We start from the raw sequence: 27,286 nt of genomic DNA, 5'->3' as shown, positions 1-27,286 counted from the left end.
GGTCAATTGCCAATGACTTCCAAAGCGATATATCACCGTTGGCGATTACCAGTGGCAAGCTGGTGCTTTGTGGGCCTTCATGATACTGTCGCAAAGGACAAGAAGAGCGCTCTCCTGAGTAAAGCCCTATGTTTGTTGACCAATCCATCCACACCACCTTCCTTCAAATACAGACTTCTTTATGCTATGTTACCTGACCTCCTCCTTTACTCCTCCCTACTATGGCCACTAATGGTCACCACCTAACGATAAAAAGAAATATGGGTCGTACTAACCTACCTGCAAAGGCAACCTGCACAGGTCTTGTGAAGAGGGGCGTCAGCTTTATCAACTAAAATAGCTATATCAGGGGCCGAGAAAGGAGAGAAAACACACAAAAGGTATGCCTGTGAGTTACATTTGTTTTTAAACTAGAGCCTGTAATGATGTCTTGCTCCTCTGTATCGGTAGTATCTGCCTCCACCAGTTTTCGTAAGCTTTCCCCAGAGATAAAGCAGACGGTGTCATTTCCTGTAATTCATCACGTGAGCTACACAAGCCACAGCACTGGATGGCTTACTATCCCCACCTGATAAGACACTGCCAACTAATCAATGATGAAATTTGTTGCCAACTATTTTTCTAATTGACTTTATTCAATTTAATCATTTAGTTGTTGAGGCCCTACAAAACAGAAAATTAGCCATGATCAATAATTCATACTGTACGTCTGTACAAAGCTATCAGCACCGCAGACCATCGACCAGACCGGTCGGTAGACCAGCTAGTGTCTTTATCACCCTGTGAGGAGTGTAATATGATCAGTACAGCACAGCCAGCCAAGAGCTCAGGGAATCACCCAGCATCAAGCAGGCAGTCTAGAGAGGTTTTGGCCTGGAGCCCGTGACAAGGCTGTCCTTCAAAAGTGGTTTTCATGCATTTTATTAGTCTAGCAGATGACCAGTTAGGAAAAGGGAAGCAGTGGGGAGCTCCGAAAAATAAATGAGCCTTCCTGCTGGTAAAAAAATTCGATGACCAGTCTTCTCCGCTTCACATATGCCGTCTGAGCTCCGTTTCTATTGAGGATATCACCATTTCAGCATAGCTCCTCTCTTTTATGAAGCAGTAATGTTTTCCTACCGGCAGTCGAACACACTGGCCTGTGGTTCCTGCTGGACACTGTCCAGTTTTCACATTGGACGATATGTTCCCTCAGCAGGATCCCACTTCGCCTGTCTAACTGCCGTGCTGTACGACAACAGATGTGTGCACTGAACAATTTTCCAAGTTGAGAACTTTCTTTTCAATGTGTATTTGCTTTGGTATTGGACACGACTTGATCTGTGCACAATTCCACTGTCCTACAAAATTGCATTATCTCCTTTTTATGCAGTTTTGATGGGAAGGAGCTGGATTATGTAATGATCACAGAGAACTACCTGACCTGTGAACAAGAAAGCCTCTCCTGCTACCACTTTCTTTGTTGTGACACTAAAATTGATGGCAATCAATGAAATAGATTCGCTCTGTCACTTCACGCTCCACAAAAGAGCAGCAGAGACTGTTAAACTGTCACTGCATTTATATTTCTAAATGTGCCAGCTCGAAAATGAGCTCTACCCTACAGTACATGCTGTACTGCAATACATCAATATACAGTATGCTTCATCATCACATGTACCAACATATTTTGGCTCAAAAAAAATCTATATATATGTATATATCCTGTTGATAGCCACTAGACTTGTACCTTACACTTCAGTCCCAACAGGAAATGGTATGAGAATTTAGAGGACTTGTTAAGGTAACACTAACCACCTTCACAGACTGTACTGCCCCTCACATTACTGTAAGATGTCCTTCTGAAATAGGACAGTACGTTAAAGCTACTCCAGAAACCTTTCATAATCCCAAACCCTCATTTAACGCGGTAATGTGAAATCGGTAATGGCTACATTAACGATTTCACACACACACACAAAAAAAAAATCAAAGCTAAACAATAGACATGTGTAGAGGCCAGTGTTCTTGAGGAGTGTACCCTGGTGTTTTAGATGGAGGTTAGGTAACTTTCTACATGAATTACTGATGAAGAATGTCACCTCATAATTGTATTACAGACAAGGCTGACAGGCAGACTGGTGACTGTTAATACTATAGGCTTGCTAATGGATTCTGGGTAGCTTTAGAGTGGCATGGACTTTTATGGCTTCCCATTAGAGTTTTTGGTTATTGTCCATCCTCTCAATGAATGGAATATAACCATATTCCACCCACTTCTATGCATGCATATGTTGTATGACCAGGGTCACACTACAGCTGTTTTATAAGATAATAAAGTTCCTGGATTAATTAAAGTCTTAAGTACCTCATTATTGAAATTTACTGTACCATGATGCTTTTGGCTTTCTCCTTAGACACTGTGGCTTTACTCCACGTTTGACAGAATAAAATTGACTGCCCACCTCGATGTGTCTGCACCAGCAATTTCCTAATGCACATGCTCATCTTTCAAACACTGGGTCAGTCACACGACTGGTCTGGAGAACATACTCAATACACCTTCCTTTTCTGCCTGAATGACCGGGTCAATAAGACAAGGGGCTGGCATTCACGTAACTATCAGCCCTGCCTGCCTTTCATACTGTGACGCTATCATTAGAAAATCTCAGGGTTAAAAATTGTCAGTAACCACATTTCATTACCCCAGCTACATGACGTTTGATGCTGATCTCTGCTAATGTAAAGTTTAGTACCATGTCTGCAGCATGTTCATTAGCACGTCCGGCACATCTTTCACACGCCTGGAGTACAGCCATACAGTAGATGTGTATTCTGCCAGTTCTGTAGCAGCCTAAGCAGTATGATTATGGCCATGACTCGGGTTATATATAGCCACGTAGCCAATAGCAGTTCCTGCCTCACTCACAAACACCCCTGGGATCTAATGACATAGCCAGGGGGTTATGCTTTATACTGGCTAAAAACCTCACTCTGGCACTGACAGTCACAGTAGGAGGAGAGGACTGGTTGGAGAAAAATCAACGACTGTTAAATACAGCGTAGAGTGAGAGGGCAGGGAGTACGTTTTCCAATCTGCTGCCGCTGAAGGGACAGAATGTCCAGATGGAGCACCCTCTATCCCTTCCCTCCTTAGATGTTTCACCCTTTTTTGTTTTGACATTTCCCTTTCCACCCGCAGAATCACCAAATTTTGACTGCCATTTGACAAAGAGAAGAGAAATCATGATGCTCCTCTTCACTGACATCTCCTCAAATAAATGAACCCCCCCTCGCAACATCCCCATGGCACGCAGAGACAAACAGTAGGGGTGAAATGGGAGAAATGCCACATCCTCATCAAAGGATGCTCCAGATTCTTTCTGAGTTCTCGCAGAGGCCTTGAGCAGCGTCCAGCCTCAGCCTAAATTGTGACACATTCGGGTGATGTGTTTTACCTTGGGGCTGCTGGACCTTGCACCAAACAAGCCGCTTGAACACACACAACAACATTCACAGTCATCTGAGGGAAAGATTTGCTGTCTCTCTACATATGCAACATTGGTATCAACTGTATGCGTTGAGCAAGTAGCTGGCTCTTCTTATTAGTTGTCTCCAGGGACACTTCCTCAGACGTTAATATCTGTCTGTTATAATCAGGAAATATGTCGTTTATCTGACTTAAAGCAACAACTTGATTGCTGAGTTTTTCATTTGACGATATGTGACCTGCTGCTGCCTTGTTAATTGGAAAAGTCAATAAAGCACATGGCTTAAATGTAAATAACACATGCGTCATGCTAGGGCTGGCCGATTAATTGAATTATATTTTCAATTAGGATTTTGGCTTCCACTGATTATGAAAAAAAAAACTGATCAAGACAAAACGATCATTGTGCTGCATTCCATTTTGTAACGATGATGTCGTTCTGTCCAGCCCACTCTCTCTCTCAGCCAGGCTGTGGCACATTTAGCTCAGCTCAAGCCATGATGACGGAAAGACATCCTTTGGTCAACAAGAAAGGTAAAACCAATTCAGCTGTTAGACAGGAACATATCACATGCGGTGCAGGTGCGCACACCAAGCACATACACGCACACTCATACACAGTGAACTTGTGCTGGGAGAGCAGGCAGGGATGGTCGTTCCACACGGTGGTCGTCCCAAAACCCTGTGCATATGACACCGTGAAGCACAGGTATCGACTGTGTATGTGTAACATGCTCAGAGCTGACAGTGTGTCGCCACACATTTTAGAGGTATTACATTTCAATTTAATGCATGATGTTTCAAAATGACCGCGAGTATGATTTTTGCCATAACAAAGCAGCCCAACACCACACACCACCTGTGTAGGCTGAAGAGTATCTGACTATATCTGCTGAAAAGCTTTACAGCCAGGAGGAGGAGCTTAGCTGCATGTTCTCAAAGGCTGCCGAAAGGCCTTTGAAAACAATCCAATAAATGCCAGGAGGGCAAACTCTCTGGTATTTGGATGATACGATCAATAAGGCAATATGCCAAGTAATGCTGTTTTCATGAAACAATGGATTATGAATTTTAAATATCAGATGTTGATTCAGATGTTTCTTTTTTGGCACTAATGTGCTATTTGGGGGTTTCAGTTAATTGTAATTGACACAGAATGAAAAAACTAACTGCAGCTGTTTTGCTTTCATGCAACAGCTGCTGTTTTTTCTCTGATTGGCTTGCAATATGCTGTGCAGCACATAATCACATTGTTATTGTGATCAATGGGTCAAGATATGATTCCCATCTCCAACACAAGATGTGCTCACTTTATGACATCCACACCAGATGAAGGCCCTTGTGAGACATAATGACGAAAGACATGCAACCTAATGGATGCACATAAAAAACACAACCAATCAAATGACCTTATTGACCAGTAACTAATGATCATGCTGGGCTGTGGTGTACAAGGGGCAAATTTTGATTTAGCCTGCCATTAGGGTTCCTGTATATGTGATAGATCGCACTGTGCCTCTTGCGTAATTCACCTCCTGTCTAAAATTTGATTAGTTTGGGTTAATCTACGTGTAATTACCCTCCTGAAGCAGATGTGACATGTGCTTGAATGATCTCTCATGCAGCTGCATGGCATGAATATCTCCTGTTAAATTTCACTGTTAGGATCACGTCTAAGTTCAATGCCAAGGTTTTAACATCACATGGGTGTTTCAGGCCAGCACACCACTTCGCAATGTCACTTCCATCTGTGCTCTCATCGCTCCCTCCCTCTCCCTCTCCCTCTGACTTCTCCTCCATGTGACTGTTCTGCCACTGTGACAGGGACCATTCTGTCTGTCGGCCAGACAAGCCTGTGTGCTTCCTATAGTTGACTGCTGACTGGGCCTGCAGGCACGCATCACTCATGTCTAAACATTTATACGAGTACATATATATATATATACATAAATATAAAGGAAGAAAGAAAGGAAAAGAGTGATCTGTTTGAGAGAAACTTAGATCCGCCACAGTCACTTAAGCCAGGGAGCTGTGGTGACCTTCTCAGATTTCATTTCAGTTGCTCTTTTTTTCCTCCCTCATTCCCAGAACAAGTGAGTAATTAGAGCAGAAACATTTCCCCACACACCCGGTCTGTCTGAGTGCAGAGCTGCTTTTGTGTCTGTCTGCACGCAGGCAGGCTTCACTGAAACTGCTGTTACTGCAAACATCACTGCCGTCATTTTACAGTAGCTGCTCCGGTTAAATACTTCTGGTGCAAGCGACGTCTAACGACCCACTCATCATACATGCAGTAATATTATCCATGTTGTCATGTGCAGTGAGTCAGATTATTGTGAGTGTCATCTCAGAGAATGTGGTCACCATGTATTAGTGATGATGTGAAGCCCCCCTTCTGTATCTCTTTCCTCTCACTGAGACCAGAGTGTAATTTCACTTGCAAACATGAACATTAGGCTGCCCAGTGATCTGGAATCCCTGGAGATAAACACCATCTTAAAGATACAAGAGGCTGCCTGTATGAGTTGTGTTCAGGGCAGAGTGTTTCCTGTGACCTGCCTGTGGTCAACGCCTACCTTTCATTTCCATCTGTCTCTTCTCTCATTCTACACTAAGTGCATCTCTGTCTGCCTAATGTGCCAGATATAGCCTCACTAACAGATAGGGGAATACACATAAGAGCCTGTGGTGACTGTGTATACAGCTACCACTCACTTACCCCTTTTGACTTTCCTCATTTCATTGTCTTTACCGAGAAATTAACCCATCATGTAGAGGCGCACGCATCTTTCTGACCTAAATTAAACAGCCACCTATCAGCGCCTGTAAGATCTGTTATTCTAACAAGAAACACATATAAGTTGTGGGGTTGGATTCATGACCGCAATGCTCTTCTGACGATCATTTTCAATCTACTTCTTTCTCTTTTTTCACCTTTTCGCTATCGACCGAACAAGCCTTTACTTTATCCATCCTTTCTTCGCCGTTACAGTAGTGCTCGTGGCGAATGCTTTCGACAGCGTGGCACAAAAAGTGATGGAAAACAGAGGTCGAGCACGCAGGCTGAGCCCAAACAAAATTTTAGTATAAACGTCCTCAAAGTTATCTTATCCGCTCTCGCGCGTCAGTCAGCCACACAACGCCCATCTCCATCGAGGGAAATTAGAAAGAGACACAAGAGGAAGAAAAGCAGTTTCCATTCTGCCCTTACCGTCGAAGACCTTGAAACGACGACGGCCACGACATCCTGGATTTCTTCAGCCCGGGTCGGTGCCCCGTGTCCACTGCGTAAGTCCGGTCCATGTTCCTCGGGTTGAGGTATCTCTCGGTGTCCGAAAAGCCTCTTTGTCTCACGCGGTCGTTCTTGCGCACTACCAGCGCGTGGTGGAGCGGAGAGAGCGCAGCCTGGTTCTGCTGCCTCCACAGATGTTTGGGCGCCTTCGCACTCACGCTGGTTCCGCCGCCCGTGACCAAGGTCCCCACTTTCCCGCAGGCAGGGTCCATCCTCCTCGTCAAGTTGGGTATTTATTTGTTGTTGTTCTTTTTTAAAGAAATAAACACTTCAGGAGCATTCAGATGGAATGGCCCGAGGGAAGGTGATGGGAGGAGGGAGGCTTGATAACACTGCTTGTTTAGGTGTTTTAGAGATTTAAAAAAGGGGCGTCCAGACGGCTAAATTACAAATCTCTTAGTATTTGAGACAACTTTTTAGTTACTCTCAGGGCTTCACGTCCACTTTGTTTTTTGGAGGTCCCGTAATGACTTGTCAACTTTGTCCACACTGCCCTGCAGAAACACATTGGGCAGAGCCAAAAATGAATCCATTTACGCATCACGAGGTAAACCTCGATAACTGCGGTTTGGAAGCGGGGAAGTGACGCTGAGTGAGGCTACGAGGAGAAACTCTCAACAGATTGTGGTGTCCAAGTGCTCCCCGCTTTCTCCGCACACGCCCATTTCAGCAAGGTGCTTGTTGTTGCAGCGGCAGTGCGAGATGTGTAGTTCAGTCCAGGACGGTCCACACGGGCGGAAGGTCTCTCCACAATAACATGCAAACTTCTGCGAACCCCCGCGGCTGTAGTTCACTTGACGTGCGGCATGCGCAAAACCAGCCAGACATGGCAACACTGTTCTTCCCTTCTCAAGTCCCCTGCAGGAACAAGCGGCGACGGGATATAGGGAACAGGATAATACATTAAACATGAGGGAGCCACCCCAAAGCACCTCCCCTGAAAGCCTCCACGAGTGAAAAGCAGGAGGTGGGAGTGGGCAGAGAGGGCCAGGTGGCCAAATCATATAACAAACATTTATTTTTTTTGGTCAGTTTTTGTCGTGTTATGGAAGTGGACCAAAGTAGGAACTTATTTGTAACAGCAGGCAATAAAACACACTGCAGGTACAATAAGCTCACCTTCACAGTAATTCATTAAACTGTGGGTTATAGGAGGATGTGTGTGTCCTTGACTGTGATGTCTACAGGGTGCAGAGGAGTGCAAACATGCAGCCACCTTGTTAAATCTCTCCTCCACTGTTGTGTTTGTCATCATTTCCAGGGAAAGGTTGCTTTCAGGGAGGACTGCTTTCTTTCTTTCTTTCCTCTCCTTGCACTTCTCTTGCAGCAGTGTGGGGAACGCAATCTCCTGCTGCACCAGCAGAAATGTAATCTTGTCCAAAACAAGATGACTTAGAGCAGAAGTGGCAGTCTAATAGTGGCGAGACAGCACGCAGAGGAGAGATAATAGGAGCACATGCATGCATTGCAGCTCAGGTGTGGACTTGTGTTGGTCCCCCTTTGCCTACTGAAGTTTTCCATATTCCCTGCAGGGGTGCACTGATACAGCACATGCAACTGTGTCATGGGGAAGACCATATTGCAGCATGCAATATACTGGATGTGCAACTTTTTATGCTGGCACAGCTTGCATAAATGTCACTTGGATTTAATAAGTACATAAACAAGCATCTCTTTTAATTTGTATCTGCCAGTAGTAAATATAACATGAGCTCTTCAAGCCATAATGTGCTGTCAGTCCGCATGATTAAAATACTGTGTCATTAATATGTTCTAATATACATTATCTTCAATTTAATTTATATGCCATCTTAATTTTATCCTGCTGTTTGTTTTCTTTTATGCTTACGCTGAATTAGTCATTTTGGGATAATGAGAAAATGACAGAGAGAAATATTAGCACAGCTGGTAATCAGTGATTCCATCTGATTGGTATCTGTATCTGACATCTGACGTTATTTAGCTGGTTATCAGCCAGATCCGATCGTTATCACAAATGTTGCCGTATAAATGTCTCTACTTATAGTTAAGAAGTAATGTTTAGTTGCAGCCTCATCCTACCTTACGCATAGAAGAATGAACCCAATCAGTTCCACACAATGAGCTGTACAGACTTTTAATTAAACAGAAAAAAACAGCACTGGTATCAGAGCAGTAAATATCTACCAATACACTGAATTTAGTTGGTTAATAGTATCAGGAGAGAAAAAGTGGGATCTGTGCATCTGAATCTATTATCTGCATGTACTCTGTGTGTGTCTGTGTGTCTGGGAGATAATACATATCACTCCTGGGATGACATTTTAGTGTTTGGGAAATCAGTGAACCTGTTTTGATCCAGCACTGAACCAATATCTAATATTATTACTGATTATTGGTGCAGCCTTCAGTAGACATTTATACATTGCAACACTTTCATCACACAACACAATGAACTTCTGTTCATTAGTATTCCTGGTAATGAGTTATGGTCACCTGTGAGCCTTGTCTGCAAGACAATTATAAAGTTATAGTCTTTGTACTTAATAGACATCAATCTATTTAGCACTGTTACATTATTTCTGGTACCAGCAAATTCGGCTCTCTTGGGACTTGAATTGACCAGCAAAATCAATGTATGTTTAAGTATTTTGAGGCACTGAGGGAATTAATTATGTAAAAAAAAATCTCTGCTCTTGCAATAAATTAAACAAAAGCTGTCATATTCAAGGTAGATGTTAAATGTTTGCTAGTCAGCGAGGAAAAGCAGAGACAAGCACTGCTGTACTGGTATTGTTCAATGGACGGAATCATTGTTTTGCATTCACATTATGCGCATCTAATGGAAATGTAGTGTACTGTTTTGTTCTACCTCTGTGCATTCATGGTGCAGACAGCCTCATTTAGCCGCATACAAAGTTAATGACTCTAAATTCACTCAAAAGTTGCGGTCGGGGCATTTAGCGTGGCATGTCTTCCATCCTTAATGCTTCAGAACTGTATATTTCTTCCTCACCGCTGTGCTGAATTATAGATGAATCAAGCTTGAAGCAAAGTTAAGATGTATGGCCTTTGTTAAAATTCTCCCCATCAACCATATTTCTCCCTTTTTCTTAAATTGCTCATACTCAGCATGTTCTGTTTTGAAAGAAGTCACATTTGCTTCATGTGGTTCTAACATGGTGGGATATGACTGATGCTTTAATAGGTCTGCTTCCGCTGTCAGAAAGGGTTGATTACGATAAATCAGACCGGATATACATTCAAAGTCAAACATGTTTCAAGCATAGACTATATTACACAACAAAATACGTTGATTTCATGTCAAATTGGTTTTTTTTGTTTGTTTGTTTTTTGGGGGGTGCAGGCAATACTTTTGAAACATAAGAAGACAAAAGAAAACAAAACTTCTGAAGTCCTCCTCCAAGAAAAAGAGAAGACAAGAAAAGGCAATGACATAATTGAAAATAGTCAATACAACCGTCTGAAGTGGAGGAGACGCTGACAGGCCTGTCCTGCATTTGTCTTCCTGCAAAAAAAAATCACAGAACCTCCTTTCAAATTACCCAATCCTCATCCAGCCGACGTGACAGGATTTTCAAAGAGTGGTCAGTCGAACCCACTTGGGAAAAGTTTGCCATTTTCTGAACTTCACATGAAAGTTTGCTGACAATTATTCAGAGAGGATGGACTGCCTCTACATCAAATACCTGACATTTTCTTGGCACTGTCACAATGACTGCAAGTAAATTATTCATTATTGACTATGATTCTTCAATATGAGAGACAGTTTGTGTTGGTGATACAGTATTGTGGATGTGTGATGCACCAAGCTACAGACAGAAATACACAGTATTTCCTGTAATCAACATGATCTTGATATCTAAGCAGCAATTTTCAAGCAGAGGAAACTATCCCCACTGCTGTGCATCAGAGATGCCACGCAAATTGCTCTTCCTGCCTGAAAATGTAATTTAGACCTAAGAGACATCAGCTTTTCTTGTTTCCCAATAAAGAAGTCTACAAGTCAATAACACTTTCCTCTTGTTTGGCGCTTGTCTACTAACAACATTCTCTAATTAAAGCCGTTTTAACAAGCTTAGGCCTTATTAATAAGCTGTACCTCGCTACTCATTTCTCTATTGTTTATTCGCTCTGAGACACTGCGGCTCCCATCATCCTTGACAAAGAGAGAGGGAGTGAAGGACAAGACTGGGAGAAGAGTAAGCTTTCTCATCTGGCACATGTTGAGCCACTGAACAGTGTTATGCAGGTAGCACGATGCCAGTGAGCGAGATGCAGAGCCCTTTGAAGCATGTTATCAGGATCAAAGACAAGTCAGCAGTGCTTCACTTTCTCTTTGATTGACAAGTTGACTCTGACACCTGTTTCCATGTACAACACTAACCCAGGACAAAGGGGATTTTCCACTGACAGATAGGCTCGACCACTGAATTCATATGCCATTTCCAGCTGTGAGGGATATATTTCTGGACTGTTCGCCAAGTTAAATTATGGCGTCCCCACTCAACAACAGTCTTTAATAAAGAATGCTGTTTGTATGTTTGTTTTGTTTTTCTGTCCTCCCTCAGAATCAATCTGGTTGCAGACTCGGTGTCTCTCTCTGCCAAGCCTCATTTCATCGAAAACCACTCTGATACATTCTCCACAGAGGGTGTGATTCTTCTCTCAGTAGTTGTATGGTCATGTTTTCCAAGCGTGAGAGAAGGAATGCCGAACATTTCTCATACATATGTTTGTACTCTGTGTCGTACAACTGATGAAACCCAGTTGTCATAACCTCTGAGACTTTCAGGTCAACAGGCTGTATGATATGTTACACAAAATGTCCCACAAAATCGTGGATAATTCTAGTTGAAAATAAATAACTGACATGTATCAGAGGACTGTGTTGCAGATTAATCAAAACCATAACAAGAAAGGGGACAGATCTTGACTGTAATATTCTGTGAGAGGTTGCTTTTATCTTGTTTATTATGTCTCAAATGGTGAATTACATTCCTTGTTTTGAGATTAGTAAGTGACAGCGGTGACAAAAATAAATCTATTAGGCCCAGTTATTTGATGAGTCATTCTCCTTGGAGCATGTAGTCAGTCTTGGATACTTTAAATACCAGTGGTTTGCGTGTTTTTCAGGCATATATTGTATTACTGCCATCTCATATCCCACCTTTCAGGCAGCCATTGGTTTCTGTTAATTTCACTTCAGATGAAACACAATTTGCAGAGCCCCGACAGCTGTGTGGGATAAGTAATCCATCACGATGAGCATCCTGTCAGCTATGTATGTGTTTTCATTTTTTTTCGGTGAGGCTATGATCATATGGTTGCTGAAAACAAGGGCTGATTTAAAAGCTGTCTTTGTGTTACATTAAGTACACTCTGGCTGTTGATTAACAACCTTTTTTCACATTACATTCATTTGAATTTCACTTTACAAACATATTGAACTACCAATATCCTGAACCCTCTCTGCGTTCTGAGCTACAGCTGCTCCAACTTCTGATGCGAGCCATGTTTGCTCATTGTTGTCTTCGCACAACATACAGGGCCAGTTTCACAGGGACAGACTTTAACTCTGGTTTAGACGTCTAAATTCATCCCTTGCACCCAGCTGTCTAGTTACTGACTATCTTAAGTGGGACTAAATTGCTGCAAATTCTGGGTAAATCACATTAACTTTTCCAAATTAGAAAAATGGATGACCGACAAACAACTACTCAGCAACCTTCACTCCATCAGAAAATGTTTCTCCTATGGAAGAATTCAGCTATGAGGAGATTGTAAGCATGTAACCCGCACACGATCTGGGTCCTTTAAACCGCTAAATGTTTCTGAAATGCATTTCAACCTCAAAGCAGTGTCAGGCACTTAGCGAGTGACATGTGTTCAATCACTTCAAACAGGTTCTGTATTGATCCACCAAACCACTACGCTCTATTCACCCCCGACTCTAATGGCCATTCTACTGAAAGACATTTTGTTTGTGAAAGGACACACAAGCACCCACATCATCCTACCTGCTAGCGTCAGCGGAGGTGATGGCGATGAGTGGTGGGGTGCGTAGTGGCAGTGTTGTGGGCCGTGGAGGAACTGTGACTGTGTCTGACTCCGGCTTGCGATCACAGTAGTACTGTTCTGCCTGTCTAAAGGCCAAAGGGGGCAACTGGACCGTCCGGCAAGACAGCCTCCGCACCAGGAAGGGCTCCATGCAAGTGACCGGCCCCGGCTCTGGGGAGTCGGATGAATCATCGGACACCTGGATGAGGAGGAAAGAAGGATAGGTGAATCCAGTGAATTCAAGGAAAAGACAGAATAACGAAGGTTGCAATTTTTCACGGACATCAGAAATTGTCCTATCAGAGATTTCACAGAAGATACAAAATGACACTGTCGCCTCAAAGTGGTATTGCGAGACAGGATGGGCCAGGGCTAGCTCATTAGCATGCTAACTTCAGTAGATATTTCTGCAGCACAATACAAAGACGCCTTACGGTCAGAACTGTTGCTTCTTCACATTTTTCCCATGTTGAACATTTAAGACTAAAATTCTGGCCATATCTTACACGACGCACCTTCATGCACACTTTTGTGCACCTATCTGCTAAAAATCAAAGGTTTCTCTAATTATGAAAAGCCCATTAAAATTTCAGAAGACCTTTACCTTCGCAGCACCAAAGGGCTCACAGACAAAGTTGGCAGCCAGCTGGTGAGCATAGCAGAGCATTTAGCAGCTAAAAACCCTGATATATAGTATTTCTCAAGGCTTGATACTGAAACATAGCAAGAAGAATGGATAGTGGGCTAACATTTGCTAAGTGGTCAGAAATAGGACTCCAAATTACTGCTAATGTTACTCTGTGTCTGCTCAATGTGTAAATAGTTAGCTGTTAGCTAACATACATACAGTAACATCTTTAATGGCCTGCGTACCCACAAATGTTTTCAATTATTCTGCTGATTTGACCATGAAGGTGTAACCTCTTCCACCCTAACAGGTGCAGCAAAACTAATCAGAGAGCGACACTGATGTTAATCAAGCACAGTTATGTCTATGGACATGACATTCTCCAAACTCAGAGTAGCAGTTTATGAAGACTTCGATACCCTTCTCACTCCTACCAAACTGCGACTAGGTGGTCCATATTCATAGAGGTCCATAGAGGTCTAACCAAGCAAATATGAGGAAACACCTGTGTACTATAGGTGGACCACAGGTTACTTTAATATCTAAGCTTGTCATGCATTTCTGCCCTTTAAATAGCAGGAAAAAACTGCATTGACTTTATATCAGATTTTTGGTGGCCAACAGCTTGATCATTCATCTGCTGCCTTAAGACGAGCTGCAAAGCGCTAACAATGCGCCTGACCACACCTCATTTTAAGAGCAACACAGCCATGAGCAGACAGATGGGTGCAGGTACATGTGCTACTTACACAACATGGAGTGTGCTGTGCGTCGCTTTGCACTGGGTGTTACTGTTATAACCTCTGCAAAAAGCAGCTATCAGTGTTTTTTTTCTTCGTAGCATAACTTTACAATGAGTCACAATTAGCACTTACACACAAATGTGCTTAATGACATTTCCATAGAGAACACACATATTTCACAACACAGCTTGTTTTCTTATTCACATACTTCGGTTACTGTTGCTCTCATACTGACATTTAATTTAGCACTTTTTCCATTTCTCTGTCTCCTTGGTCAATTCCTTCGCGACAGAAAGACTTTATTTGTACTTTGTTCATTTAAGAGGAGATATTTGCACAGAAATAGTTTACCTATTGGATCTATGAATAATTTATGTAATTCAAATTTCAGCATGCACAACAACATTAATGATTAATAATAAGAAAATAATTAGAGATGACTCAGGTGAGAATCTAAAAGTGATGTCCAGAGGTAACAAAATAAAAACAAATCAAGAGAGACAAACATACAATGACTAGACATTACTGTAACTGTTGAGGACTTAACAAAGGTTCAAACAGAAAGTCCTATAAAGGAACCCAGAAAAGAATTGGAAGCTCAAAGTGAAAATTACATATCAGACTGGGTCAAGAGAGGAGAGGGGGGAAAAAAATCAAATGAAAAGAATTTCAGTGGGAGGCAAGAGCCATCTGAAAGCTCAGACTGTGTACATCTGAGGACCAGTGTGTCGGGAGAGAAACTCATTCAACAGTGGCACGTTAACCTGGAGGAAAGCCATCAGGTGGTCAATATGTCCTTAAGTGGTTGACGGCAGCAGCAGTGGCTCTCCTTTAAAGACACGTATGCTCCAAAGCAAGGTCTCCTTCATTACAGGCACACTTTTTCACTGAATATATGCACCTGGAAATCCATTAGCAGATATCAATCTCATTTTGACTAAGACCAAACAAATTACTTAATGCAAATTCTTTTTTTTACAAAGGGAAATTGGTATTTTGTTTGCTTCGTGTTGGCCTCCAGCACAAGAGTCCTTTAATTAAACACACAATGCACCTCAAGACTCGGATAGGAGAAGCTCAGTTTTATGTTGTTGTTTTTTTTTTACACTATCCTTATGGACAGCAAAGAGGTAATCAGTTATTTGTGTATTGAGTGGTTCCAGGACTATCTTTGTTTCAGGACTAGAATACACAAACACACATATGGACTAAGATGGTGAAACAACATGATAAATTGCGGCAGATTCTGCGCCATTAATCTTGCCACTAACAATGAGGAGTTTTCATTTGCTCTGCATGAATAACAAGGCTTCCCCATTAAGTAAGGGTCAACCATTAACATTTCCCTTCCATACAGTTCTTAAATCGCTGTTGTGACCTTTTTTATTGACGCCCACCTATAGCAATGCATGCACTATATGTATACTCTGTTGCCTGCAAGGTCCCATCAAGTCCAGTGCAAACAGCACCCCTAAACTGGAATAATACTAATTTTGTTGTTAGTTTGTTAGCTCTTAAAATTAAGTTTTGTCACAAGGTTCCTCTAAAAGTCCACAAAAAAGCTAATAATGGAGGACTCTCATTAGCTACTTAAATACCTAAATGGTGAAAAATAAATCTATTTTATAATAATCTTAATAAATGAATAATAAGTTCATTTTCAATTTGTCAAATTACCAAAACCATTTAACATGCAATTGACCAGGAGCTTTTTTGTGGGTCCATGGGGTGTGAGGCCCTGTGGCAGTTGCTCACTTCACCAGCCTTTAAATTAGCCTTACTTACAGCAACCCAGGAACAACAGGATGATGAAATTAATTCCCTGGTTGTCTTATTTTGGCCTGTTTCGTGTGTCGCAGGTTTTCATACACAAGACTGATTGGCTGTGCCAAGCAGAGGTGCTCAATGGCGCATGTGTGCCTTGGGGCAACCTGCTGAGTAAAAACTCCTATTCACCCTCCAAGTGCAAATAAATGAATTATCCTGGCAGTTAGCACTATACAGCATTATATGTCTCTATTTGGCCGGAAGGGCGTCCCAGAGCACTGACTTGTGTGTATGTGCATCCGTGTGCATTTGTCTCTCCTCTCTCCTCTTTGTCGTGACTGTTCTGCCTCACCCTCCCCTCCATTGTATACCTCAGTGCACCTCCAGCCCCCCTGCCCATCCACCCCTGCATCCATCAAGATGCCAATCTTCATCCGGGAAGAAATTGAGCTTTTCATTCCTACATAATTACCTGCGTAAGACTCATTGCCACAGACGGTGGTTTACAGAATGGAACGAAGGAGTCAACATTGTTAACCCTCACTTTTCAGCTGGCTCAAGGTAAAGCAGATGGATGATGGATCTAATGACTCAGTGAAGTTAAGGCAGTATTACTCATGAACTCTTTTGACAGTGTATTCAGCCACTGCTAAACAATTTATGTAATAGTCCCTTGCTCTTTATGTCACTCTTACAATGATACAGGGTACAGCTTTTATGCACTACACTTTAGCCTATTAAATCACACTATGAATGATCTATGGACTTCATTACTGCTTGCCTTTCTGTATTTTACTTCCATGCAGTTGTCAGTAAAAGTGAAAAGACCAGCATGTTCAGAGGAAGTAGCAAAAAGAGCGTTCATCCTCATCTTGAACTTTAAAACTTATGACTGTTCTTCTTACTGTTCTTCTTCACAGACAGATTCAAAAATAAAGGTTTCAGACTTTAGTTTGTCAGTTTGTGTCGTGGTGTTTCTTCCTTAACCCATCCTTGACATCTGAGGAATGTGAAATGTAATAAAAGAATAATATACAAATCATAAACATATCTCCCAAAGAAAACTAAAAGAAAATACTTTTAGTCACGTCAAAGACCAGGGGTGAGAAGTATGACACAAGAGACTGCAGAGTACAAAGGTTAGGACATCCAACTGAGAGAGTGTGTGTGTGTGTGTGTGTGTGTGTGTGTGTGTGTGTGTGTGTGTAGAGTCCGTTTTCACACACTTGTGCTGTCTCTCCTAATGCCTGAAGTGGCACTTTATGATAAGTGGGATCAGTGAAAGGTTAATTGGTCTGCTGTGACTCTTCTGTGCTCTCTGTGTACTTCATGTGCCAATCCATTGGTGGTCCGTTCAAACTGTCCGTGCAGGGTGGGCCGTGGGACAAAATTCATTAAATCAGCAGAAAGCCCTCTGCTAAACAATTAACATGTTGTGAACTTTTTAAATACTGTTCTGTTTTGTGGAAAGATATAAAGACAGGAGATCGTTTTGTGCAGTAGTTAGCCGAACAAACTGAAAGAGATATTTTTCATCACCCTGTCTCCGTTTGATTGGCCTGCCGAGCGTTCAGTTGTCACATATGCAGTTTAAAAGAACGCTGATGGAAGATTTGCTCCACATCATTTATAGCATTTTGGGGGATTTAAATCAAAGACTGACAAAAGCGGCATCACCTTTGGCTGAAATGACAGCTTTCAATGGCAGACTTTACAAGCTGTAGCTGCTATTGAGCTAATTAACATTAGCTCTGTGAGTTGGTTGGAAACAGCACAGCACAGGGGATATAGATTTATGCTTTACTGTTTGTGTTTTCAAACGGTGTGTCCCAGTTTTACAGCAGAAAAGGCTTTGAGCACGAGGCCTAACTCCAGCTGGAGCAGCTGGATTTATAACTGTTTATCGCATAGATCAAGCAACACTTTCTGTAAATCACCTTGAGACATCCTTTTATGCCGCGGTGAAGAAATGCTCCATTCACTTCAGAAATAAGTGGTTTCAATGTGCATTTAATATGGTTTGGGCGGGTGAGGGCGTGAATAAATCAATGCAAAATGGGTCTTGTCCTGGCTTAAGCCCTTAGCTTGCATGTGTTTGCAAGGCCTGAGAGAAAATCTGAGAGAAAAGAGTTACTATGAGGACTGAGAGGTAGAAAACAATGTAGAAACAAAGTTTGTTTAAACAGCCTGAGGATACTTTGACCATGACAGCACATCAATATGAATTACCGAGTGATTGCACCCATTATAAAATAAAACAGTTTTGAGGGCCAAGCAGTACAACGTATACTCTGCATTGATTTGTGCATTTATTATGGAAATGGTTAACAATGTATGTAGCTGTCAATGTAATTAATTTAACAACAAAAAAGTCCACTTTGATGAGGATTCTCTTCAGATTTTTCATACACGCAAATCTCATTTATCCACTGATAGACTGATATAGACTGAGGGTGGCAACATCTTCTTTCCTTTTATTACATTCCCTTGATCCTAATTGAGTCCTCCTCTCGTCTTCACCTCTGACTTTGTGATTAAGCCGAGCGACGTGGACTCCTTCTAATGGCTCTGCTGCACATCAGACATCTCTGTTTACCATCCGTCTCCATTTCCAATCTACATTACTAGGGATCAAACTGTATCACATGGGGATCTGCTATTAAAGGTGTTTGAAGCTGCCCCCTGCATGATTTATGCATTAATTCCTATCAATTAGACCATTTAGTCAGCAAAGAGGAAGCCATCCCTTTTTCATAAACTGAATTTTTCATTAGCACCTTTTTTCCCCGGTTGACCTTTCGAGAGATTAAGATGGCACCAAACATCGCCTGGGTGTTGCTTGGCCTTTCAGTTTTTGTACGATTTCACAGTGGAAACAGCATCTGGACAAGACCTCAGTCCTGTCAGCTGTTTTTGTTTTATGATAATTATGCTCATGTAGAAATAATTTGATGGAAAAATAATGGTGTGAAATAATCAGTATGCGGTACATGTGTGGTCGTCTGGAAGAATGCTCTTCCTTGATGCCTCTTTCTTTATCTTTCTGCAGCTTCTCCTTCCGACACCATCTGCTGAGAGTGTCGGAGCATTACCTGAGTGCGCTGAAAGGCATTCCTGCACTTCCTCTCTCAGAAAAAAATGTCACTGTTTATGTTCATGATGACCTTATATCAGTGTATGTTACATTATTTTACACTGGCAGACTAGAGAGACTGGTAAGATGTTCAAGGTGTATTCTGCTCTGAACTGCTTTACAAAACAGCTGTGATCATGAAATGATTCAAGGGTTAGATTAAAAGACAGGAATGCACCATCATCACTTCAAGCCAGGGGGCAACCTGCACTGTCCTCTGCATGTGTAACCCTTCACCGTCAGCGGCATCATTCATGTCTGTGCTCTGAATTTAGCAATTGATTTTTATCAGAGAATGAATCTTAAATGGATTCTGGGTAAAGCCCGGGAGCAACAAGAGAAGTGGCTGGGAAAGAAGTTAAGACAGACAAAGGGAGCAGGACGGAGAGGGAGAGAGAGAGGAGATGAAAAAGAAAGATTGCTATTGGAGGAGATGCAGTAAATCACCGGTTCGAAAAAACAATTTGGTCCTTCCATTTATCTGCCGGTACATTGGCAGCTCTCGGCTTTCTGGAACATTACAACACTACATTTGAAACACTACATCTGGAACAAAGGAGAGAAGGAGGTCTGATACTGATGGCTTCCTGGGGATCTGAAGAGAACTCATAGTGTATGCAGGATAATTTATTTAGGCAAACTTGATATTCATGGCTCATGTTACTCTACAAGCTAAACGTCTCCAACAGTCATGGCTTCGCTTGGCGCATGCTGGCTCAGTGAAAGGGTTGCCTCAACAACACTGGCTTATCGGTCGCTTCATGGTGAGAGTAATTGGTATTTACAACCAGGGTGTGTGCTCTTTATTGATTGATCTGGTAGATCACATAGCTGTAAAACACAGTCTCCTGTGGTAATAAAAATTAACTCAGCTCATCTCCTACAGCACATAATGCTCACAGCTTCACTGGAGAAAAGAGGGGTGTGGAGTTGGGACTGGGAATATTCTCCTGTTTCACTCCTCTGATACACTTAAACTCCACAAACAGCAGTTAAAATTATGGTTCATGGTGTCCTTACATGGGAACAGTGTTTTGCATTAGAGACATACTGCACAGTATACTGTATAGATAAACTTAATTTTTAATGCCTGTAAGTCTATATACCATGCTGGGACACTGTGTGTACCAACAACAATTTTCTGAGGTGTTCCTGAGCCCATGCAGTTCTATCCTTTATACAATCATGTATTCACAAAGTGGTGAACCTCACTCCATCCTCGCTTGTGAACGACTGAAACTTTCCAGGATGCCTGCTTTTGTTACTCCTGTCCAACTTGTTTAAAAAGTGTTGCATCAAATTCAGAATAAGAATATACTTACAACCAGTTCCAACCAGTTGGGGTTGTTTTTACTGGTTTTCACTTAATTCTCCATTCATCATCAAAATACCTCAGTTTTAACACATACTGTGTGAAATACAGAGTTAAATATAGCGTGCATGCAGCTGCACCACATGTGGCGGTAATGGTGAATTCAAACATTCTTCCTGTGATTTACCTTCAGTTGTGTGAATATCAAACACCTCCTTGTCTCTGCTAGTTATCCGCTGTTACTGTTCCCGTCGTATGCAAATTGGCTTTCTATTCTTAGACGTTCATGGCTTACATGAAGCAATTCCCCCCCCCCCCCCCCTTTTTTTTATCTCAAGTAACAGTATCTTACATTTTCATTCATATTTGTATTTACTTTCATTCTGATGCGACACAGAATGCCTTCAATAAAATATTTACGCTTCTAAGGAGGCTATGAAAAGTGTTAGGATATAGTAAAGGCTGTCAACGCAAAACACATCCAAAGGACACTATAGCTGCTTGCATCCTTGTTTCCTGGTTGTCTCAGCAAAAGTGAGAAAAATCAGCTATGAGAAAAAGATTAAGTGCAAGGAAACTAGTAGGACAGGTGACAACGAAGTAACAGTGGTTTACTGAAGTTTCATTCTGGGGGTGGCAAGGGAGATGAATCAGTTTGTTTCAAAGAGCCCCCCTCTAGTAGCTTAGTAGGCAGGAGAAGAAACGTCTGGCAGGGACATGACCCAGAGTCTTCCTCTGCTTCAGGCATGGCTCTGTGTTGCATTGGTCCGTGCACAACGAAATAAGATGAAACACCCTTGAGGTGCCTCAAACATTCAGGGAGGGGAAAACTTTTGCAGCAGATACAGAAGGAAATGCTAGATAACGCTGACAGGTGTCTGACAGGCTGAAGCTACTTAAGACTCACTGCACATTTTCTCGATTTTCCTCATCTAAGCACAGGGTCAAGGTCACTTCACTGTAATAGAAAGATAAAGCTGAGCCCACTTGCTTGGTTTTCTGTCGACATACAATAGACCTGCTCTGAAAAGATAAAGCCTTAGCGTGTGAATTGTTTTGTAATAGGAAAGTGAGAAGGAAACATTCTGCATGTGCTATCTATGAACTGAATCTGGGTAAAGTGTGACGCTAACAGGGTGGCAGATTAATGACTCCATGAATCCTCCATGTTGACCTTCCCAGGCTGAGTTCACACACCATTCTTCATGCATCAGCTCCACATCCGTGCTGAGATATGCTGCCAAACACTTTATGCAAGATTAATCACACTTTAAACGCAGTCAGCAGGCTGTGAAATGAGAACAGTGAGCGGCTGGTAATGTTTCTTTACACGAAGCGCAGAAAAATAAACAAATATCAAGCCTGCCTACCTCGCTACCTATGTGCATGGGTGATTGTGCACAGGGCAGCCTGTAAGTGCAGGCTTCACACAGACAAGAGAGCACGCTTGAGGGGGGAAAAACACATTGTTTCCCTGAGTGCTGGAGTATATCCTCTTTGCATGGAGCTGCGTGCTAATTTAATTACATGTTTCAAATATGTAGTAGATTGCTCTGCTCTCTCCTAAATACATAAGCAGGTAGATAAGCAGTGGTTCCAAAACAATTAACACTGTTTGCACTGGGTCTGTCAAATCAGTGATAAGGAGGCTGCAGTTCCCAGGTTTATCGGAACAATGGCCTCTGTTGTGTATGATGCAGTAATGTGTTAATTTGGATAAAAAATTAGTAAGAGGAAAGATAAAGAGCCCTTCTTCCCCAAGCTAAGATATTAAGATATATATTTTTTCGAATTTGTTTTATATAAGTGGTACCCGTCTTTAATGGGTCTCTCAAATCCTAAAGGGGATTCCAACAAGTGTTAAGAGCTAGAGCGCTGGCTTTTTGGGAACTGATCATCATAAAATGGCACTTCAGAGTGTTGTTAGTCTTTGGAAGATGTCTGTTTGAGAGGTTACGGAGTTGCATAAATCATTACTTGTTGTAGCATGCTCTTTATTCCATTATCCCATGTCCATTTTCTGTATTTCATCTCCTGCAGCTGTCTCTTGTCCTGCTCATCCTTCAGTCACTTTTCCGTTTCTCTGATAATGTTGCCCCTCCTCTGATCCTGTTCAATTGAATTTCCCTGCTCTTTTCATTTGATATGTTGTCCTCCACCTCCCCTCTCCAGCCCACACCTGTATGAGCTGCGTGTCAACTGGCTTTACTGAATATGATTTTGACTTGGCAAATAACTCAAGGATTCGAATGAATTCGAATCCTCCTTTGCACCCTTTCCATGAATTAAATCCCTTACCATCATCTTCACAACACCCCCTTGTCTGTTTACCTGACTCAAAACCTTCCTGCTCATCCTCGAGGCCACAGAGGCCCAAACACATGGCCTGGACGCTCCCCCGCTGAGCTCTAATTGGTGATCAAGATGTGCGCGGGAAGAAGACAGAGCAGCGTTTGGCCCATTTCTATTCCCTCATCACATTCACAGGGCCACAGTCACATCTGCGTAACCATGGTGATGCTGATAAGGTGACTCATGACTATTCATCAATGGTGCTGCCTGATTGGACAGCCCCCGAGAGCCTTGCGAAACGTATTCATCAGCGCAGCCTGTGTCCCTGCTCTACCTCAATATGCCCTTCAGGATGACGAGGGAGCATCTCTGCTGCTCTCAGTTTGTTTTTCACACTCACTTCTTGTCTTAACCTCACCCTCCACCTCTCCTCTCTTCTCTCTAATTACCTGTCCTCTCTTGATGTCCCACTAGCTTCTTTCACACTTGTCCCTCTTCCCTAGCCCCTTTACCTGCTCTCTTCTTAATTGGTGAAGGCATTAATCACAGGCCCATCTGACATGAACTTTTTCTCATCTCGCCAAATCTCTGCTCGGTTACAAATCTTCCTCATACTTTACAGTTACGATTTCAAGGGAAATTCAATTGCAGCACTCACTTCGGAGTCTTTTTCCCACTACTAATGAAGGAAGAAAAAAAATGACAAATTATTATTTTTCCCCAGGACATGTTTTTAGTAATGTACAGTGTGTAATTTTAAAATCCATTGCCTCCTCAGAGACACAAAATGTGAATCATCAATCACTTTTTGTTCCATTAGTTGTGGCTTTATTCCATTTTAAAGGTCATTAGTTCCTGTCGTTGTCTGTTTTTATAATAACCATTTACATTCATGCAGCTCTTTTTAATATTGTGCCAGTGGGACTGCATGCCTTTTGTTCTAATGTAATGTTTTGCATCAGTTTCAGGGACCTATCTTGCAGGCAGGCGTGTCTTTGGATGTTTTTTCAATGGTGACCTCTGGCTTAAATGTTTCCCCACAGGAGCTCATCAGCATTAGCACCAATTTAGTAAAAATTACAGTTTACAGTACAGCACTATTGAGTACAGTATGCTTACATCCCATTCAGCTACAGCAAAGTGTGTTTGAAGTGCAGAACAGATAATATTTTTTCTATACACAAGTGAAAATGTGTGGAAAGCATCAGGCTGTTATGGCCATTTTCATATCTCTGTCTCATCTTTCATTATGACTCACATAGAAAAGTGGACCATGTGGCAAACATACAGCAAGATGGAAATAGATTGATTTTCTTTTCGGAAGATATTCCCACAAGTGTCTTTTCAAGGGAAATTCTCCATCTGCATACTCAGTGTACTTCCTGCCTGATGTCAGCCCATTTGAAAGACTCGCACACTTGGCCCGACGTTTGAACTTCAACTCAAGGTCAACAGCCATAGAGTGTGATTGAATATCTTATTCATGCCGGGCAGGATAAGCCTGATAGTGTCTGCTGCTGCTCTATCCGAGCTCCATCTCCCGCTGAACACAGCAGCTCTGACCTCTCTAGTTGTTTGTTAGGATTTCCAGGAACCTGCCTATCAAACCCAGATGGATAGTGGTGGGTGACGGACAGCTTGCACAGAACTGTGACGACACCACGTGAGAGCCCAGATACAGTGGATTAGATGTTGATGGTAGCGTAGCTGTTGTGGGGGATGGGTGAAGATGGAGAGATGCAATGAAATTAACATATCAGCTTTGAACTCGTGTGGAGTTTGTGTAAAATAGTGCTATGAATACTACAGTTGACAGTGTTGAACACTCTAAGTAAGGGCACCCAAATAAAACATAAATCATTCAAATTATTGGTTGTTGCCAAGTGTGCATTTCTTGCTGAGAAGAATACTACACTGTCCATACTGCATCACCACTAATGGACAAAACTGTTGTAAACTTCAAATAGCTCTGTAATTAACCATGTTGCATGTTAACATGTTTATGGAGCCCATACGTTTCTCAATTTTATTGATATAAGGTCAGACCATACTTTTTAATCTACAGATACCCAATATTTTCCCCGTGAGAGTGGTTGTTCCAGAAGGATGAAGACTATCAGATGTAGAGACTAAAGATAAAAGAATGTAAAGTAAAAAAGGCTACGAATGCCAAAAGACAAAGCTGGTGCTCACTTACACCTTCCCGCTGGTTGTCGTCCCCGGACCGGTCATTCTTTTGCATGGTGCGTGCCACCTCTGAAAACAGGCAGGCTTCAGGCAGAGTAAATCAGAAATAGGGCTAGAAAAAAAAAAACATGAAAAACATTTGTGAGGAGGCAGACCATCTCAACACTTTTCAAATGAGTCATCCTAACTTCAAAAAGTAATTCAAAAGTTTGGCTGGATTAAAAAAAATAGCTTAAGGTTACTTAAATGAAAAAAAAAAAAAACACATACACACATAGTGTTAATCTGTGTATTTGCAGTTTTTGAAATTTATTTTATTATTTTCAAATCAGAGATCACTATCTTGGCAGGCAGAGGTAAGTTTACACCACCTCCCAGGGCTTTTCAGAATATAAAAGCTTTGATCTCCAGGACAACCAGGTATTTGTGTGTACGTATGTGTGTATGTGTGTGTGTGTGTTAACCAGGGAACATAATGTGTGTGTGTGCTGATGAGAAAGGAGCCATGCTGGGATCCACTAGCCTATTAGAATGCATTAGAGTGTAAAAAGTAAAGGTCAGTGAATTATCAGCCAGAGTTACACAACCCTGTTATGTTTACCTGGCCTAATAACCCCGAGCCTACACCTGTCTCTCCTTCTCCACTCTCCTTCCCTCTCTCTCCGACACACACGCGCACGCACACACACACTTGGCCAAGACCAGCTGTGCTGAACTAGATGCCCACAACCGCTCACAGTATAAAGTGTTGTGACACATGCAGAAAATCCTGTCAAACTTCAAAGAAATAAAAAAATCTAATTTTGTTGTGGTCTGATTGGAGCATATACAGACCGTCTACTTGTGTTTGAGCATTCCTGACACGTCCAAGACTCTCTTGTTATGATCAACATGTTAGAAGTACCAAGAAAGCCAGCAGACAATTCAGCAATCCCCATTTTGGTCTGCTCTTTCATAACAACTCCCGCTGTCCTCTCTGTATATTTCCATCCAGTTTTGCGTGAATGCATAGATGCAGTCCCTAAATAATAGATTTTGCCTACAACAGTAGCTTTCTTAAAAGTTACTGTGGTCCACAATAGTGATATCCAAGCTAATAAAAATACGTTTTTATCAGCCTATCCCATGCAAAGCGTCACAGAAACCTGCATGTCACTTGCCATTTTCTACATAATCCTTCATTTTCATGGTGCGTGAGCTCAGAAACAACACCAACTCCACTCAATCCCCGTCTACCAGGACTCATCAACAACACTGGATGCACTTTGAATGAAAGATCAGTCAAACGGGTCACACATTATCCTCCACTCCGGTCCTTTAGCTCAGGCCCATCTCCACTAAATAGATGTGGAGTGACAGGATGGCCAGGTAATTACCACAGACAGAAAAACAGATAGAGCTGGTTGGACAGTCTCCATCAATTGGACTCTGAGGAGAGGAGAGGAGAGGAGAGGAGAGGAGAGGAGAGGAGAGGAGAGGAGAGGAGAGGAGAGGGAAGGAGAGGAGAGGAGAGGGAAGGAGAGGAGAGGGAAGGGGAGGAGAGGGATTGGTCGTGACATGGTGCGGAGGCTTTGCATGATGTTGCCTTTGGGATAAATAAACTGTTCGTAAAAAATATTTTGTATTAAAGAGGCCAGAACATATGCAGTGCACCAAGCACGCACATGCACAATAAATAACACCTGCATTCGTTGTTGAGTTTCTCAGCATACTTATCATAAACTCCTTCCCACTGTTTGTGAGAGTGGCATCCCACAGAGACAATTTACAATGGTTTTTTTTTCTTCTTGCATATCAATCATGTTTGCAGCGGTTTATTTGAAAGTATTTACAAGTAGTTTCAGAGCACAGACGCTGGTGCTGCTGAGTTTCGTTTATTTGGGCTGGTGAGAACAGTTCTATTCAGACTGTGAGGTGCACCAAATAATTGCAGCAAGATAATGTGAAAATGTAGATGTGGTCCTTTCCTACTGGCAGTGGACTACAGCTGGGTGGTGCAGCGGGAGTGTAATCTGAGAAAATTAACACATCTAATGTTTCATGGCATAAACATGACTCGTCTCACATGTCACTACCTCTCTGCAGTCAGTCACTAAGTGTTTTAATAAAGCAAGTCCTCGTGATTGTGCTGTCTGCAAAGCCTTCCTGCTATGTTGTTCTTGACACATCCTACACATTTGCACTTCTATTGTACTGCTGTCTGTTTGGAAAACCCAGTCAATTATTTTGTATTTGTCTAGACTGCAGTCTCAAAGCAGCAAACAGCTATTTCGGTCAATGCTGCTCTTCCCTGGTTGTATACAGTGCTCAGCACAGCATGGCAATTCAGAGAAAACTCTAATTAACAGGCAGAGTGATATAAACTTTCCAAATCGTGGCGGTGCAGTTGACATTTTGCATCTG

The 27,286-nt window shown here is 42.1% G+C and overlaps 1 protein-coding gene across 2 annotated transcripts in view; it reads right to left on the bottom strand.

The window, feature by feature from the left end:
* pde4d (phosphodiesterase 4D, cAMP-specific) overlaps positions 1-24,995 on the bottom strand; it is a 148,295-nt gene extending 123,300 nt beyond the window's left edge. Inside the window, exons 1-2 of one of the 2 annotated variants that reach the window (XM_076731919.1) lie at positions 24,894-24,995; positions 12,782-13,020 (exon numbers count right to left, since the gene is read on the bottom strand). In XM_076731919.1, the coding sequence (XP_076588034.1) occupies positions 12,782-13,020; positions 24,894-24,938 (284 nt within the window). In that variant the 5' untranslated portion in view covers positions 24,939-24,995. Of the gene's footprint in view, positions 1-6,680; positions 7,106-12,781; positions 13,021-24,893 lie in introns of those variants that run through there. The other variant, XM_076731918.1, reaches the window with a different exon arrangement.
* Positions 24,996-27,286: the final 2,291 nt, after the last annotated feature.

The sequence above is a fragment of the Chaetodon auriga genome, chromosome 5 (assembly GCF_051107435.1).
Source record: "Chaetodon auriga isolate fChaAug3 chromosome 5, fChaAug3.hap1, whole genome shotgun sequence".
Classification (NCBI taxonomy): Eukaryota; Metazoa; Chordata; class Actinopteri; order Chaetodontiformes; family Chaetodontidae; genus Chaetodon; species Chaetodon auriga.
The sequence above is the reverse complement of the archived record's forward strand: the minus strand, read 5'-3'. Positions and strand labels throughout refer to the sequence as shown.